Genomic DNA, 16,294 nt, shown 5'->3' on the forward strand with positions numbered 1-16,294 from the left:
AGTAACACAAATACAATTGAAGTACAACAGGAACTTGAATAAAACTAGAAAATGACACTTTTTACCTCTCATATACAAATATTGATACAAATTTGCTAACACTGAATATAGATTTAAGTATTAGGAAGTCTTTTCTGAAAGTATTTGTCTGGAGTGTAGCCACTTATAGAAGTGAAACATGGATGACAGTTTAGGCAGAAATAGAATAGAAGATTTCGAAATGTGGTGCTACAGAAGAATGTTGAAGATTAGACTGGTAGATCATGTAATTAATGAGGAGGTACTGAATAGAATTGGAGAGACAAGAAATTTGTGGCACAACTTCGCCGAAAGATTGGTTGATGTAAAACTTTCTGAGGCATCAAGGGACCACCAATTTAGTACTGGAGGGAAGTGTGGGGGCTAAAAATCGTTGAGGGAGACCAAGAGATGAATACATTAAGCAGATTCAGAAGGATGTAGACTGCAGTAGGTACTGGGAGATGAAGAGGCTTGCACAGGATAGAGTAGCATGGAGAGGTGCATCAAACCAGTCTGTGGACTGAAGACCACAACAACAAACAAACAACCTAGTTATCTGCACAAAGAGCTGTTGAGCTGTCTTACATTGACTGTTATGTTCCTGATTCAAATGTTTTTATGAATTATGAACCAACTTTCAACCACACTTTATCTACATACAGTCTATGAATGATTTGTTTTCATTAAGTCTTTAGTCTCAAATACAGATTTTTCACATTTTTTTACTAGATAGTTACAGTGATAAGAGATAACAGAGATAATGACCAAGTCCACACAATTCTAGGAATATGACTGCAAATAATATATTGTCCAGTCACATTAATGTGACAATCTGTCAAAAACCTTAATAGCCACATTTTGCAGTGTGGACCATTGTGAGATATGCAGAAAGAGTGACAATGAGGTTCTGGAAGGTACCAACAGAGATGTGGAAGCATGCCAACCCCAGTGTCGTGGCCAGCTGCACCAGATTTCTCAGCTGAGGGTCCATGGACAAATAGCCTGATCGAAATGGTCCAACAGACTCCCAATAGGGTTGAAATCTGGGGAGTTTGGTGGCCACAGGAATACAGTAAAGTCATCCTGTGCTCTTTGATCCACACACATACCGTGCAAGCTACATGACACATTGCATTATGCAGCTGGTAGAGGCCACCATGCCAAGGAAAAAAACACTGTATTTAAGGGTGGGCATGGTCCTCAAGGATAGATGCATACTTGTGTTAGGCCATTTTGCCTTCCATAACGATAAAATCACCCAGGGAACGCCACAAAAACATTCCCCATACCATAACACTCCCTCCTCCAGTCCGGACTCTTCTGACGATTGTTTCAGCGTGTTTGCCATTTGTCTGATGGGGCATAAAATGTGATTCATCTGAAAAGGGCACTCAGTGGATGTCCAGTTGTGTAATGGGGTGCAAATTCCAGTCTTTCTTGCCAATGAGCAGCAGTCAGCAAGGGTGCTTGAACCAAGTGCCTGTTGCAGACTCCCATACACAGGAACATTCACTGAACAATCATTAAGGAGACACTATTAGTGCCCCTTGGTTCATCTGGGTGATCAGTTGCTCAACAACTGCACATCTATTCACCTATACACAGTTTGACAGCTATCGTTCACCTCTATCATGTAGGGCAGCATGGTGCGCCATGGTTGCCTCGGCGCTGGTTTTGGACAGTGCAATTTTGCCACAGATGGTATACCTCAACCACGGTGGCACACACACACAGCAGACAAACTTTTTTTTTTTTTTTTTTTTTTGGCATTTCAGAAATGCTTCCAGCCTTGGCCTGAAACCCAATGATCATGTCCTTCTGGACTTCAGATAAATCGTTCTGTTTTTGCGTTATGACAATGACTGCACTGTTTTCTGTGTCCCCCCCCCCCCTCCCCACGACACCACATACCCTCCTTTGCTAGTGCTGCCACCCACCGTCTGCGAGTAGTTACTATATGTTGATATCAAACATAGGGCCATGTATTATCAAAGATTTTGTGAAGTTGTGCTTCTTTTAAGCCCCACTACAAAAAAGAAAAACGAAGAAAAAGAATTAACACTTTAATTGATAACCACAACATGAAGAACAACTGTTTCTTTGTATCTCGCATGTATCTGTACTTTTGTCATGCAAAAACTGAGGCATAAATTAATATTTTTCTTACATACTACAACACTGTCCTTTCCTTTTCCTTCATTTATTTTTGATGTTCTTTTCACTGAATTACAGAACCTGCTAAATAATGAACTAGTGAACAGTAGCTATCCCTTTCTTATTGTACCAAGGTTGCTAACAGGGCAATATATTCCTTTTTCGAAGTAGTGAAACCAACTAAAACCTACAGCAGAATGAAGCTTCAGTAGAGACTTTTGTTCAAGTAAAAGGACAGTGTTTGAATTGGTGTAAATGTTTAAAAACAGAAGGCATCACATCAGTGACTAACAACAAAGTGGAAGAATACAGGGTCTGTATATGTGTGGATGGATACGTGTGTGTGCGCGCGCGAGTGTATACCTGTCCTTTTTTCCCCCTAAGGTAAGTCTTTCCGCTCCCGGGATTGGAATGACTCCTTACACTCTCCCTTAAAACCCACATCCTTTCGTCTTTCCCTCTCCTTCCCTTTTTCCTGACGAAGCAACCGTTGGTTGCGAAAGCTTGAAATTCTGTGTGTGTGTATGTGTTTTTTATTGTGTCTATCTACCAGCGCTTTCCCATTTGGTAAGTCATGGAATCTTTGTTTTTAATATATTTTTCCCATGTGGAATGTTTCTTTCTATAAAATTTTCTGTAAAATTGTGGATACAGATGAATATCTATCATTCCAAATTATCACCATGTTTTGTGGTCCATTACAGAATTCTGGATTCATCTTATTCTCTTCAGCCCATTGATTCTGAAGTGTACAAGTTGGATTTATTCCCTGCATGAACACTGATGTCATAATACAAAATTTATCCTCCCCATTAATCACCTGACTGACTGCATACCTCTGTTTCCTCAACAGCCTCATTGAATGTGGCTTACATGACAATTCAGCACATACTTCAGTAGTTTGCACACTTGGTGACGTGTATGTGTATCATTCTTTTCTTAATTCACCATGCATCATTTGGTTCTTATTACTCCTCAATTGTGTCACAATTTTCACAAAATTGTTTGTATTTATAGGTCATCAATGCAAAACATGAAGATTTTTTTATGTATTTTTTTAAATTATCAATATTATATTTTATTTACCATACCCGAATATCATTCGCTAACTCCTCTGCTAGTCCATCAATCCCTAGGATAACAAGATTCAGCTGATTATTGTCAGAATTTAGGATCCACTGGCTGTTGTGGTTCCAAGAGGATGGCCTGAAATTTAAAAATAAATATTTTTACTTCAATGTTATGAAACAACTGAAATATTGCATAATCTATGTAGATGAATATACCTATGAGCTTTTGTTCCTAAGATTCGTTCTATGAGAGCATCCATACAGTTGGGGAAGGCTGGACAATGCTCTCTAATAGGACAATGTACAAATCCTAAGTGTTGGAAAAGCATCAGTTTTCTATCTTGATCAAGTCTGTCTAATGCTTTGTACCTGCGCACAAAATAAGAAACCACAGTTAGCACTTCCTAGTATATAGTAAACTGAAAGAATAACAACAAAGTTTACTACTACTACTACTACTACTACTACTACCACTACCACTACCACTACCACCACCACCACCACCGCCGCTACTACTGGAAAAGATTGATGTCTATTTCCAGTATGGAACGACACAGCTGTCATAAACACAATTAAGGAGAGACAGACGAGAATTTGAACATACTCAATGTTTCTGAGCTTCCTCAATGGGAGTAGTATTCCACTGGCTGCTGTTGAGCAGACTGGGAAGCACACATGTCAAATTCTAAGTAATAATTGTGTAAGCTGGTAATGGTGGTGAACTACTGTAAGATAATCCAAGAAGATGGTAAAGTAGTATGTAATGCAATGTGGAGTTGGCATTAAAAAAGTACAGACCAAGAAATATGTTTTGTGATTGAGAGAATTATCCTCTGTGATCAAAATCGACGAGTGTCTTTTCTAGCCATTTTCCTAACTTCTTAATGGTCAACTTATGACTGACAGTTTGCAACAGTCCCAAGATTAGTTAGTTAGTTTCATGTTCCATGGACCATTTTGCATGATAAATCATAAAGATGTAAAGCTTAACCACCATCTTTTACACATTTCATTTCAATAACAAAGGAAGAGCAAAACACTGAAAAAAATAATAATAATAAAATTGTATGCAATTTTTGGACACTTATTTGGACTTATATTAGTCAATGAAATCCTGTTAAGATATTAACATAATGCTGCCATTAATGAGAGCACTTTCTTCAACAAAATCATAAAGTACTGCTGACAGAGAGAGAGAGAGAGAGAGAGAGAGAGAGAGAGAGAAATGCAATGCACTGGGAAAGCATCCTCTGAAGTCACATTCATGTACCTGACATACGGTCTTATTGCCCCATGAAGTGTCATACATCTTCTAATCCAAAAATAGAGCAAAATGATGTCCACAATAGAAATACTCATGTACATACATTTTTGGCGTGGTGAAGTTATTAAGGATGGTGTGACATTGCTTGATCCCATACAATACAAAGTTCTTAGGCTTTCTCAGTTTACAAATCAATATCAGTTAGTGGTTACCCTTCCTCTCCAAATTATTTCCACTTAAGTAGTGAAGACACATTGTAGTAACTAGTTGGACCTACTCATTCCTAATCCTGTTTCAATAGAACAGAAATTAATACGCAAATTTCCTTAAATCCATCGCAGAAGAATTCTTTGCCTTCAGATCACATGTGATTCAACAAATCAATGGCCCATCTCTGAGGTTACAAATAAAGTGAATTCCAACACCCTGAAGGGCCAACGAACGAGGGGTGATCAATAAGTAATGCCACAATTTTGGTTGTAATCATCTGGACTTTGTTGTGGGATGTTGTGGAATGTTCCCACTTCAGGCCCTTTAGGTGGCAGCACTATACGCAGCCTTCAAAATGGCATCTATTACGGAGGTGCACTCCAAGCACAGAGCTGTCAGTGAGTTTCTTTTGGCAGAAAACCAGGTCATCAAAGATATTTATAGGTGCTTGCAGAATATCTACGGAGACATGGCAGTGAACAAAAATGCAGTGACTCATTACGCAAGGCGTCTGTCATCAGTGCAACAAGGTCGCGCAAAACTGTTCGATCTCTCGCGTGCCAGCTGACCACACAGAGCTGTGACTCCTGCGGTGTTGGAACATGCAGACACTGTCATTTGAGGTGATGATGGGTCACAATCTCAACACCTCGCTGCACAACTGGACATCTCTGTTGGCAGTGCTAACACACTTGACCACCAGCTGGGGTACTCAAAAGTGTGTACCTACTGGGTTCCCCACTGCATAACAGAATACCATAAAGAGCAATGAAAGACCATATGTGTGGAATTGTTTGCTACTTATGATGCTGATAGTGACAATTTTTTGTTGAACACCATCACAGGTGATGAAATATGGGTTCATCAACTGTGGAGTGGCACCTCTCCGTCGAAGAAAACGTTTAAAGCCGCACCCTTAGCTGGTACAGTCATGACGATGGTCTTCTGGGCCTCTGAAGGGGTTATTCTGTTTGGTGTCCTCCCTCATATTGCAATGATCAACTATCAAGTTATTGTGCTACCCTCAGGAAATTGAAGAAACGACTTCTGCGTGTTCGTCACCACAAAAATGCAAATGAACTTCTCCTTCTCTATGACAACAGAAGGCCTAACACAAGTGTGTGTACCTGAGAGGAGCTCACAAAACTTCACTGGACTGTTCTTCCTCATCAACCCCACAGCCTGGATCTTGCACCTTCCAGCTTCCATCTGCTCAGCCTAATGAAGGATGCACTCTGCGGGATGCAGTATATGGATAATGGGGAGCTAATTGATGCAGCAAGATATTAGTGTCACAATAGCACTACCAAACTGCCTGCATTATGTCACTTCACTTGCTAGTAAGTATAGCATTTCTCGGTCAGATCTATCGTGTAAAACAAGCAGTTTCTCTGAAATTATCCCCTGTAAGTCCTATATTTGCACGCACTGAAGAACGGTTGACAGGATTCAGGATTCTCTTCTAGGCCTTTCCTGGCCACTTTAATACCAAGATGTACCTACAGTTTTGCAGCAAGTCTTGATGCATCAGATGGTTTCTGAGATACAGAACAAATCTGGGTTGCTTTATCAAGCATCCTTTATTGTGGTTTCTTTTCACCCTATATTCTTTTTCCCATTAGAAATCCATACTGGAAAATTGTAATCATAATGTCTGAGGCAACTTTTTACTGGACAGTGCCCATACGAAAATGACAGTAAAACAAGAGAGCAATATTATGCAACAATCTTCATCCTCTGCTGAGCAGTTTAACTACCAATGTGGCCCAATTCAACAGGATTCTGCACTTTCTAATAATTCGTCTACTGCCTCCCCCTAGCAACATGTGGGAGCACTCTTGTTAACTAGGTAAAGATGAGAATGCAGCCAATGGAGACTCGAATCTTTAATATCTGCCTCAATTGCTCCAAGATCTGCTAACACTATTGGATAAGGGTATTTTGTTGATTCTTTCGTGTTTGTACTGCTGGATAATTAGTGAACGAAGTAAAGACTGTGTGATGACCAACACCAATCAGCTTTAAATCGATCTCTCAAAACAGCATTAGCCAATGTGTAATGTAAAATTACACAAAAATGTAATGGTTTATGGAATGCTATAGGATGTCCAAGCCATTAGAAATAACTGAAAGCATTGTAGTGCTCTGAGTAAGCTTTGCTTCACAAGGTGGAATAGTTTTTGATAAGACACATGTCTATGTAGTTATATAGAGCTAAGCGATTCAAGAATTTCATACGAGACAGAGTTTTAGCACATAAAACAGCCCATGGTGACTATCTATCAAGCACAATGGTAACTATCTATCAAGAAACTGTCAAGAGACAACGTGAAGACTTCTTCCACCTTTCTACAGTACAACAACTATTACGAAATTCTCTCACCCATGATTTAAAAACAAATGGCTCACCTGCAGTACTGTCCCTGAAAAAGGAAGGCTTACAATGAACTAATGATTTACAATAGTCAAATAAATGCCAAAGAAATTGGGTGTTGCATCTATGATGAAGGTGTGTGATAAAAAGATGATCTATTTTTCAATTTTGAATTGGGTTTAGGAGATGAAGTTGACATGGAATCACAATCAAGTAATTTACCAAAGATTAGAGTGGAATTTGTGATTTCTCATTTTCTGCTGAAGGAGACAGTGAATCTTCTTATCAATAATGACAATTTTCATGAGATGTAACACACCGTTATCCTCTTTTGCATGTGGAGAACATATTGTCATGTAGAAGAAGGTATAATTATTTGAATGACAAATACTAACTTCACTTAACGAAGGTTTATTCAACACTTGCACATATAAGAGCTAGGAGCGAACTGCCTCCGGCCAAAACACATACGATATATATATACAGCTACAGAACATTCCAGTACAATGATTCTTGACATTTGTGGTTACTTTCAGAATGTACTCGAACCGAATATAGAAATTAAATTTGTACAGCTCAGGTGAGTTTTGAACTCATGACTCTCCACGCAACAGTTTAGTATCATAACCACTACATCACAGAGCTACTCAGCTTCTTCTGCAACATTCCTCCCTCCTTAAGAGAACAGCGTCTCGATGTTACGTCCTCCTAGTCCAGGAATGAGTCATCAGTCCTGCATACTCCAACTCCTGATGGCTGATTCTCGCCCTGGTGGTGATCTTCTTAGAACTTCTTTTGCTGCTACGCTCTTCATCACCTTTCCGCTTGTTGCCTGGCGCTGGAGCTTCGAATTTGCCCTGGGTTGCAGGATCCTTATAGGGCATCATTTGAAGGACGTGGACCACATCTCTGACCTTTCGTCGTCTTGTGTTGGGGTCGAAATCTTCAACTGTGTAAGTAACATCAGACAACTGTCTTACAACCTTATAAGGTCCAAAATAGCACCTGAGGAGCTTCTCAGAGAAACCAACCATCCAAACAGGAGTGAAGATCCAGACATGGTCACCAGGCTGGTAGACAACAGGGTGGTGGCTCGCGTCATACCTAGGGCGATCGTTTTCTTTAGCCTGCAGCGTGCAGAGTCGAGCTAACTGCCGAGCTTCTTCAGCTCTGGTTAAAATCTGGCCAATGTAGTCATCGTCCACCTCATCAGAAGTAACAGAAACATAGTGTCCATCATCTTAGTCGCCTCACGACCATGCACCAGGAAAAATGGCATAAATCATGTGGTGTCTTGACATGTGGAATAATCGGATCTACTGCCGGATGTTTGTGTCAGAGCAACAACATCCGGCAGTAGACCCGATTATTCCACATGTCAAGACCTCGCCGGGAAAGCCTGAAGAGTTACATGTGGTGTCTTGTTTGGCAGTGTTGTAGGCAAATGTCATGAAAGGTAGCACCTCATCCCAGTTGTTCTGCTCAACATTGACGAACACTGATAGCATGTCGGCCAAGGTCTTATTAAGGCATTCAGTAAGCTCATTAGTTTGTGGTTCATAGGCAGTCATCATGTGATGAGTAATGTTACACCGACAGTTTATCTCTGTCACAAGTTTCGACTGAAAAACTTTCCCTCGATCCGCAGTTAACGACCTCGGGGCACCGTGTTTTAATACAATGTCTTCCACGATGAATTTGGCTACCTCGAATCCTTCGGCTGTTTTCACGGCTTTTGTAATGGCATAGCGTGTCAGATAATCAGTGCAAACAATAATCCATCTATTGCCACTAGCAGATGTTGGAAATTGTCCAAGGAGGTCAATCCCAACACGCTGGACAGGCGTTACGGGTGGTGGAATTGGTATGAGTCGGCCAGATGGTTTCTGAGGAACTGCCTTTCTCCTCTGGCACTCTCGACAGTGCAACACACAATGACGGACACTCCTAAATAAATCTGGCAAGAAAAATCTCTTGCAGATTCTATCGCATGTATTAATAAATCCTGAATGTCCGGCATAAGGTGTGTCATGGAAGTTGTGTAGAACATCTAAGCGCATGTGTTTAGGAATCACTGGTAGCCACCTCTTTCCAAAGGGATCAAAGTTTTTTTTGCAAAGTAATCCATTAACTACATTAGATTGTCCTTTCACATTCTCTGACCGATTTAAGGCAAGCATAATTTGAGATATCTTGGAGTCCTTCTTCTGCTCAGCAGAGAGATCCTGGAGTGCAGCGAGACAGTCACTATCTTCATCAAAGTCTTGATGGTCTGGCACAGGGTTTCTTCAGAGGCAGTCGGCACCTTGGCGTTTTCTTCCACTTCTGTACACTATGGTAATGTCATACTCTTGAAGATGTAGTGCCCACCTGGTGAATCATCATGTTGGATCCTCAAGACCTGTCAACCAACAAAGTGGATGATGGTCTGTAACAACTGTGAATAGCCTTCCATACAGATACTGTCGAAATTTCCACATGGCCCAGATCACAGCAAGACATTTTCTTTCTGTAGTTGAGTAGTTTCTCTTGGCTTTTGTAAGTGTCCTAGAAGCATAGGTTATAACCTTCTCTTTTCCATCCAAAATTTTCACCAGAACAGCACTGATCCCATACCCGCTGGCATTTGTGTGTAGTTCTGTAGGTGCACTCTCATCATACAAAGCAAGTACAGGGTCAGTCGTCAGAGCTTTCGCAGCACCTCAAAAGAATCTTGTTGAGCACCACCCCAGATAAATTTAGTATCAGCTTTTAACAACTCTTGGAGTGGCCTGGCTATGATACAAAAGTCTTTCGTAAAATGATGGTAATAATAACATAATCCAAGGAAGCTTCTCACATCTTGAATACTTTTAGGAATAGGAAATTCTATTATAGATCTCACCTTTTCTGGGTCTGGCCACACACCTTTGTTTGACACATGGCATCCACATTATTTTGATTTCTTTTGCTCCAAAGATACACTTTCTTGGATTAAGTTTTAGTCCGTCTTGTTGGAGACACTTAAGAACAGCCCACAGTCTCTTTATATGTTCATTGAATGTCTCTGAGAACACTATAATGTCATCTAAATAACAAAGACACATCGTCCACTTCAGGTGAACTAGAATATTATCCATCATCCATTCAAAAGTTGCTGCTGTATTACACAAACCAAACAGCATTGCCTTAAACTGATACAGGCTCTCAGGGGTGATGAATGCAGTTCTCTCATGATCAGCCTCATCTACTTCGATTTGCCAGTATCCTGAGTACATGTCCATGGTTGAGAAAAACTTAGTCTCCTACAGATAATATAGTGTATCATCAATTCGTGGAAGGGGGTAAACATCCTTTTTAGTTACCTTATTAAGCTACCTGCAATCAACACAAAAGCACCAACTGCCATCCTCCTTCCTCACGAGCACCACTGGTGATGACCATGGGCTCTGCAAAGGCTGAATGGTGTCATTCTTCTTCATTTTCTCTACCTCGTCATGAATTATTTGATGTTCCATTGCTGACACATGGTATGCTCTCTAGCTTACTGGCTGATGGTTTCCGGTGCTACACTGTCAATTTGTCTAATTTGCTCTTCACCTGTGGATTGAAGCATTCAGAGAACTCTTGAAGAATAGCAAGGAGGGTCGGGTGTTCCTTAGTGGTGATAGTCGAGTTAGAAGATCTTGTCTCGTAGTGGTAGCGCTAATTTCACTCACAGACTCGGCATGAGAGGTTTCTATGATGCTCAGCTGTTCTTCAATTAACAGCTCAGCATGTGCTACGCACATGCGTCTTGAAAGGATCTGCAGTTCTCGGCAACAGTTAACTATCCACAATTCGCCAAATCCATTCTTAAACGAGACGAGAGAGGCTGGGGTGACCAAGTTATTCTTCAGTGGTATGCTTTTCTTACATTCCACTGCAAGATCAATGAGTTGATGCATGGCATGATACATGACAGTTACGTTTCTAGCGCTGACTGCAGGAATGATCATTTCATCCACGACACAGCCTCCTCACACTCGGATACATACCTCCCTGTCCCCAGTATCTCCTCTCATCTAGCATAATCTTCGAGCGACCACAATCTATTATTGCCTGAAAAGCTTTCAAAAAGTCCAATCCTAGAATGACGTCATGACTACATTCTTGTAAGACAATGAATTCTAAGGGCTGTGTATGGCCACTTATACCCACACGAATGGTACACCTTCCTGTACATTTTACATATTTCCCATTAGACACCTTCAGCAGGGACATTTTGTTGTCGACAAATACGGTTTTCTGCAATGGGTGACGGTACTTCTCCAAAATGACTTAATATGATGCTCCAGAGTCCAGAAGAGCTTGGGCTCGTTGGCCACCCATGAGGATATTGACGTAGTTTCCTATCATTTTTGTAGTTATCAACGGTGGAGGATTTTTCTCTTCGGTGGCCTCACCTCCAAGGAAGGTTGCACCCTTTAGTTTTCCAGGTTGTGGTGGCTAGGTGATTGGCTGGAGCTCTAAATGGCGAGGGAGATCTGGATCGGCGTGTTGGGGAGCGTCCTCTCCAGTGAATAGTTTGCGGCAATGGTGACTATGTTGTCCTGCACCCACATCTTCTTGTTCATCTTCGTCATCCTGGAGTTGGTGTCGGCTAAGATCAGTCTGCTGTCTTCTGGTGTGGGCGTCATCAAATATCCGCCGCCTTTCTCGACAATAGCACACCACATGTCCTGGTCGTCCACAGTGGAAACAAAATGGTTGGTTATCCTGGGTCCTCCAGACGTCAGTCTTCCTTGGTGCCCAAACAGGTTCCTCATGCGGCATTGCAGGAATGTAACTCTGCCTGGGTCTCAATTTTTTACCATTTTAAAGGGAAATGAAGGATGAGAGAGATGAGAGATTGGGTTCAATGTCTGTTCCACTTCCTCCCTTATGACTTCTAGAAGCGTTTCGGTTTTTTGCTCGCTGTGAAATCCAAGGGCCTTCTGAACTTCCTCTCTTACTATCCGATGAACACTTGTGAAATCAGTTGCTTCCTCCATCACAGACATCAACACAACATTTGGAAACTGTTCAAACTTCTTGCATGTAATTCTTTTTTGATGCATTGTCTCGATATACTGGCACCATTTTATGATGTCATCTGCTGTCAAAACCTCCTTGATACATGTCCTCAGCAACCTTATCTTCCTCCTCCATTATAGGATCCACTATTTTACACAGCTCCAAGACATCTTGAATGTAGGATGCTGTAGTTTCTCCTGGATGCTGTGCCCTGCACTTTAATTTATCTTCAGCCTTGCACTTCTGTCGTCACGTGTTGCTGAAATACTTGCGCAGTTCCACCTGGAATACTTCCCAGCTTGTGAACTTCTCCTTATTGTTCTCATACCATTGCTTGGCAGTGCCCTCCAAGTAGAAAAATATGTTAACCAAAGACACGGTGTCATCCCATTTGTTAAATCTGGCTATACCCCATGTACCTTCAGCCACTTGTTTGTATCTTGGCCATTGTCACCAGAGAACCCGGAAGTATGTCTCATGTGGTGGCACACAGTTGCTGTCATCATAACGTCCTCGTCTTCTTCTGTCTCCGGCAGATTGTAAATCTGTTGAATATGGCTCGACCTCAGGTTTCTCGCCACGTAAACGGCGGCTCTGTCGCGGCCTGATGGGAGCTACTGTGTCGTCGATAATGTGTGTTATCACAAGTTCCAATACTCGGCGCCTCCACCAGAATAATGTCACGTAGAAGAAGGTGTGATTAGATGAATGATGAACACTAACGTCACTTAATGAAGGTTTGTTCAGCACTTGCACATACAAGAGTGCGCAGCGAACTGCCTCCCGCCTGAAAAAACACACACACACACACACACACACACACACACACACACACACACACACACACACTATATATATATATATATACAGCTACAGAACATTCCAGTACAATGATTTCCGACATTTGTGGTTACTTCTAGAATTTACTCGAACCGAGTATAGAAATTAAATTTGTACAGTCCAGGTGAGTTTTGAACTCATGACCCTCCATGGAACAGTTTAGTATCATAAACACTACACCACGGTGCTATTCAGCTTCTTCTGCGATAATATACTTTATTTCTTTTCCTTTATAAAACCTTCCAAAATTACGAACTATCTGATAGATGTTTGAAAATAAACAAACAAATAAGTAAAAGATAAATAAAAGACTGACAAATAAATAAAAGATCAATAAATAAATCGAATATTTGTTCTTCAACAAAGCCACAAAAAGTACATTTGTTTCATAAATGACAAAGGACTAGAGAAATCAATGTCTTTGGATTTCAAATTTATCTATTACTCATAACCAACAATGAATCTGCTTTGTGTAAACACCTTTATTTCTCATTAACAAACACTAATTTTCATCTGTATTCATTATTCACCATTCGAATATATAACATGGATAACAACTTACATTATTTTATTTTATGAGCAACAGAATCAAAATATTACAGGTTATCCACATCAGTGTCCATCCAACAGCCATTGCTTGTGTTCTGAATTATTAACTTCTGTGAACTCTATACATCCCACAGTATTCATTCTGTTCCTCTATATCAAGTCTGTGCGAGTGCTCACTTCATTAAATTAGTTCTGCTGATTTAACGGTATTTTCATCATGACTGCTTGTGTGGATCACACTATGCTCCTAGAAAATCTCAAGAATTTTGCTGGTAACTGGTTTTCACCCTAATGCAAAGTGATTCATAAAAAAACTCAGGGAGTGCACACAATGAAACCGCATTTCAGAAGGGGGGAAAATCACCACCTGTGCACCATAGCTATCGATACTGGGTCCTCTTTTGTGCTTCGTACATATAAATCATCTTTCATCATACAAGGTGCGATTCGCAAGTTACAAGACTGATTCATTTCTGAGTGGTGGAGCACGCGTGGACCAGTTCCGCCGGGTGGGGGAAGTAGTGGGATTGGGGGGGGGGGGGGGGGGGGGTTCAGGGAACGAAATGACGCTGCGGCAGTTGCCTCCGGAACCATGGGGAGTGTGCATCGTTTGCAGTGTGAGTGCGTGTCATTGACCTCGGTCAAAAAGTGGGAGATGCGAAAATGGAGCAGCACTTGGAACAGCATTATGCGATTAAGTTTTGCATGCAACTGAACAAAACCGCCATGGAGACTCTTGGTATGATTCAAGAGGCCTTTAAGGAAGAAGCCATGTCCCATGCAATGGTTTTCATGTGGCAAAAACGTTTCAAAGATGGCTGCGGTAATGTTGAAGACGATGACCGCTCTGGGAGGCCATCATAAAGCTGAAGTTTCGGTCAAGTTCAACGTGACAGCACTGCCACAGCCACCCTACAGCCCCGACTTGCCTCCAAGTGACTTTTTCCTCTTCCCCGAATCAAGACAGGCCTAAAAGGGAAGCGATTAGACTCCATCGACGCCATCCAGCAGGCTTCGACGAGAGCCCTTGACAGCATGACGCCTGAGGCCTTCCAGAAGGGCTACGAACAGTGGAAGACATGCTGGCAGTGCTGTGTTGATGCTGAAGGATCATATTTTGAAGAATTTTAGTCCGCAGTAGGTAAATGTCCAATAAATTTCGAGTTATGAGTTAAGTCTTGAAACTTTTGAATCACACCCTGTATATATGTGCAAGAAGCAGAAATAGGTTTCTTTGCTGACAGCACAAGTTTTATAATTAATCCTAATGGAGTAACTTCAACATTTGAGAATGTAAATATTTTATTGAAAATTAGTAACTGGTTCTCTGCAAATATACTGTAACTTAATATAAATAAAATAATACATTCAATCCAGGGCTGCACAATGCACACCACACAATTAGAAATAATCAACAAGGATGAATCAGTAAATGCAACCAAATATTCTAAATTCTTAGGTGTTAATACTGATAGAAACCTGAACTGGAAGTCAAACGTTACAGAGCTTCCTAAATCTCAAATCCCTGCAACTTCTGTGTTACAGATATCAAATTTCGAGATGAAAAATCAAAAAGCTGACTGGCTCTGCATTTTCTCATTCACTAATGTCTTATTGTATCATATTCTGAGGTAACTGAGCTTTGTGGAGGAAAGCATTTGTTGAACAGAAACATGCAATAAGGATAATATGAGGTGTCCACTTCAGAACCTCTTGTAGAGAGCTCATTACAATGTTGGGCATACTGACAACAGCCCAAAGTAAATTTACTGCCTTATAAAGTTTGTAGTCAACAATTAATCACAGTTTGAAAACAATAGTGACATTAAAAAGTATAATACCAGCACACTAAAGAAAGGAATCAAGTATTCCACCATAAAAGTCTTTGACCACCTACCTGGTGGTGTAAGGAATTAAATACATCATAAAATTAGCTTTATACACAAACTGAAACCATATTTAATTGATAACTACTGCTACCCCACAGAAATATTTCTTAGTTAGTAGCAAAGTGTGGTTAAGAGACAAAGAGCAAGATCAAATATAGTTAAGTATAAATCACTGTATGTGCAGCAAAAAGAAACAATACAACAAAACAAACCATAGATTATGAATTATGTAAATGATCAGCAATTGTCATATTTTCTTCCAGCTGGAAAAGTGTACGCTAACTGTAAAACTGGCTTTTTTTTTTACCATTCCACTTTTTTTCTACAGATTTCAAATAGACAACAGTTTTATTTTAAAGTACTAAGGTTTGGTGCATTAGTTCTGAAGAAAAGGGAATTAAATCAGAAACTGTCAGCTACTAAAAGAGACAGCGAAAGAATAGACTAACTGATACAGAATCTCATGAGGTTTTGCTTTGTAATTTCCAGCCTGGTAGTTGCAGTGTGCATCTTGGCATCAGCATCATCATAACATGGCCAAAAATTGTTTTGTCTGTTGTAACTTCTGCATGGTATCTGGTAGTCTGAATGGTATCTCGTAAGAGTCTGTTTTAATGGTCTGGCAGGAAGTTGTTATCAGGTACAAGACAGAAACTTCAACAAAAAGAAAAGTTCGTTTCTGGTACAAAACATTTTGTTGTACACACAGTCCATGGCATGGAGAGGAAGATTTTTTCCACAGAAATTGGTTTTTAGTGAAGAAGCCAAGTTTAATGTGTCAAGATGAATTGTCACAAAATATACATTTGTGACAGAAAAATTATCATGTGACAAAGGAATACCACCACTTCCCTAAACTGAATGTGATTTGTGATACATCTTTGGACAA

At 40.6% G+C, this 16,294-nt stretch overlaps 1 protein-coding gene across 5 annotated transcripts in view; it reads right to left on the minus strand.

Moving 5' to 3' along the window:
• Positions 1–16,294, minus strand: part of LOC126183263 (rho GTPase-activating protein 190) — a 308,492-nt gene that overhangs the window by 209,856 nt on the left and 82,342 nt on the right. For all 5 annotated transcript variants that reach the window (XM_049925082.1, XM_049925086.1, XM_049925085.1 and 2 more), the window contains exons 9-10: positions 3,462–3,614; positions 3,267–3,381 (exon numbers count right to left, since the gene is read on the minus strand). In XM_049925082.1, coding sequence (XP_049781039.1) covers positions 3,267–3,381; positions 3,462–3,614 — 268 coding nt within the window. The remainder of the gene's footprint in view (positions 1–3,266; positions 3,382–3,461; positions 3,615–16,294) is intronic.

The sequence above is a fragment of the Schistocerca cancellata genome, chromosome 4 (genome assembly GCF_023864275.1).
Source record: "Schistocerca cancellata isolate TAMUIC-IGC-003103 chromosome 4, iqSchCanc2.1, whole genome shotgun sequence".
Classification (NCBI taxonomy): Eukaryota; Metazoa; Arthropoda; class Insecta; order Orthoptera; family Acrididae; genus Schistocerca; species Schistocerca cancellata.